The sequence below is a fragment of the Leishmania panamensis genome, assembly GCF_000755165.1.
Source record: "Leishmania panamensis strain MHOM/PA/94/PSC-1 chromosome 11 sequence".
Lineage (NCBI taxonomy): Eukaryota > Euglenozoa > Kinetoplastea > Trypanosomatida > Trypanosomatidae > Leishmania > Leishmania panamensis.
This window is the reverse complement of record NC_025856.1, coordinates 16,154-17,480: the sequence shown is the minus strand read 5'-3', so window position 1 is coordinate 17,480 and position 1,327 is coordinate 16,154. Positions and strand designations below refer to the sequence as shown.

Genomic DNA, 1,327 nt, shown 5'->3' with positions numbered 1-1,327 from the left:
CCCTCTCCTTCCATAATTCCAGTTTCTTTTCAAACTGGTGGTGTGTGAGGTGCTCATCTTCGATGTGTATTGGGAGCTGGTAAAGTTGGTTCTCTGGTTGGAGTTCGGTCGCCTGGGTCGAGGTAGACTCTGAGTTAAGCAGAGCTGCCTCAACGGTCGTTCGAGAGTGCGTAACTGCAGAGGGTTGAGATACAGGAGGATGGGAGAGATTCATCTCAAGAGGCTGTGCACGCGCGAGTGCCAGTTCGGATTGCAGTTGTTTGATGGTTTCGTTGTCCTTTTCCTTCATGTGCATCACCTTTTTTTTCCAAACGGCTTGCTTCTGCTTAAGGGTCTCGAGTTCTTCTTGCAGTGTGCGCACCTGCTGACTGAGCAATTCATTTTTTTCAGCAGAAGAGGCCAAGTCCTGTTGAAGAACACTCATGATCTGTGAGTTCTGCAGCGAGTGGTTCTCCAACGAGGCGATCTCATTCTGCTGTTCTTGCAGTCGATATTTTAGCCCATCTAGTTCCTGCAGAGATGCAAGCTGACAGCGCAGCTGTGCCATCTCGGTTTCATGGTGGTTAGTAATGGACTCCATTTCCTGTGTAAAACGCTGCTGGATCTCCAGATGAACCTCCTTGACTGCTTCCAACTCTTGCGTAAGCTCTGCAATGGTAGTTTCCTTGGAGCTCAAAGTGGTCTGCACAGCTGCCACTTGCTCCTTACATGCATTGATCTCCTCGGAGTGTTTGGCTATGATGCCATGAAGTGATGCTTGAACAGCTGCGCGTATTTCAGGAGTCAATTCAGCGTCGGTCGCTTCGCTGACCACTTGGTAGGCGGTCAGCTCTGATTCCAGCTCAGCGATGCGCGCTCGATCAGACTCTCTCAGTGCCTTTACTTTTTCCTTCCAAGTATTCGTTTTGGTGAGCAGCAGTGTGTATTTTGTCTTTTCCTCATTCAACTGAGTCTCCAACGTCGCTGCCACCTCACCCATCGTCTTTATTTTTTGCAGCAACAGTTCCACCTCCTCCTTTGCCTGAGCTGCTTCAGAGGAGCCCTTCTTGAAGAAGTGGTCCATATTGCTACCGCTGAAAAGTAGCTGCTGTGGTAAGCTGCACTCACTAGAAACCTATAGAAACAGCCGGTGGATATGCGAACGGAGAGCGGATCCTTTCATAGGGCAAGGCAAGGGGGAGAGTGGGCAAACTGCGTTTGCGAGGAATACATGCAACACCTTGAGACACGACGAGGTAATCCTTTCTGGTCTTTTTGCTGAGGGACAGGTTGCGTGACGGCGCCGTTAATGAGCCTCTCCCCGATTCTACTCAGGGAAATGAAAAAT

General features: G+C 49.8%; 1 protein-coding gene across 1 annotated transcript in view; it reads right to left on the bottom strand.

Moving 5' to 3' along the window:
* Positions 1 to 1,063, bottom strand: part of LPMP_110070 (hypothetical protein) — a gene marked incomplete at both ends in the record, with an annotated part of 4,323 nt that extends 3,260 nt beyond the window's left edge. The window contains one exon of the mRNA XM_010698553.1: positions 1 to 1,063. Within this exon, the coding sequence (XP_010696855.1) occupies positions 1 to 1,063 (1,063 nt within the window).
* Positions 1,064 to 1,327: the final 264 nt, after the last annotated feature.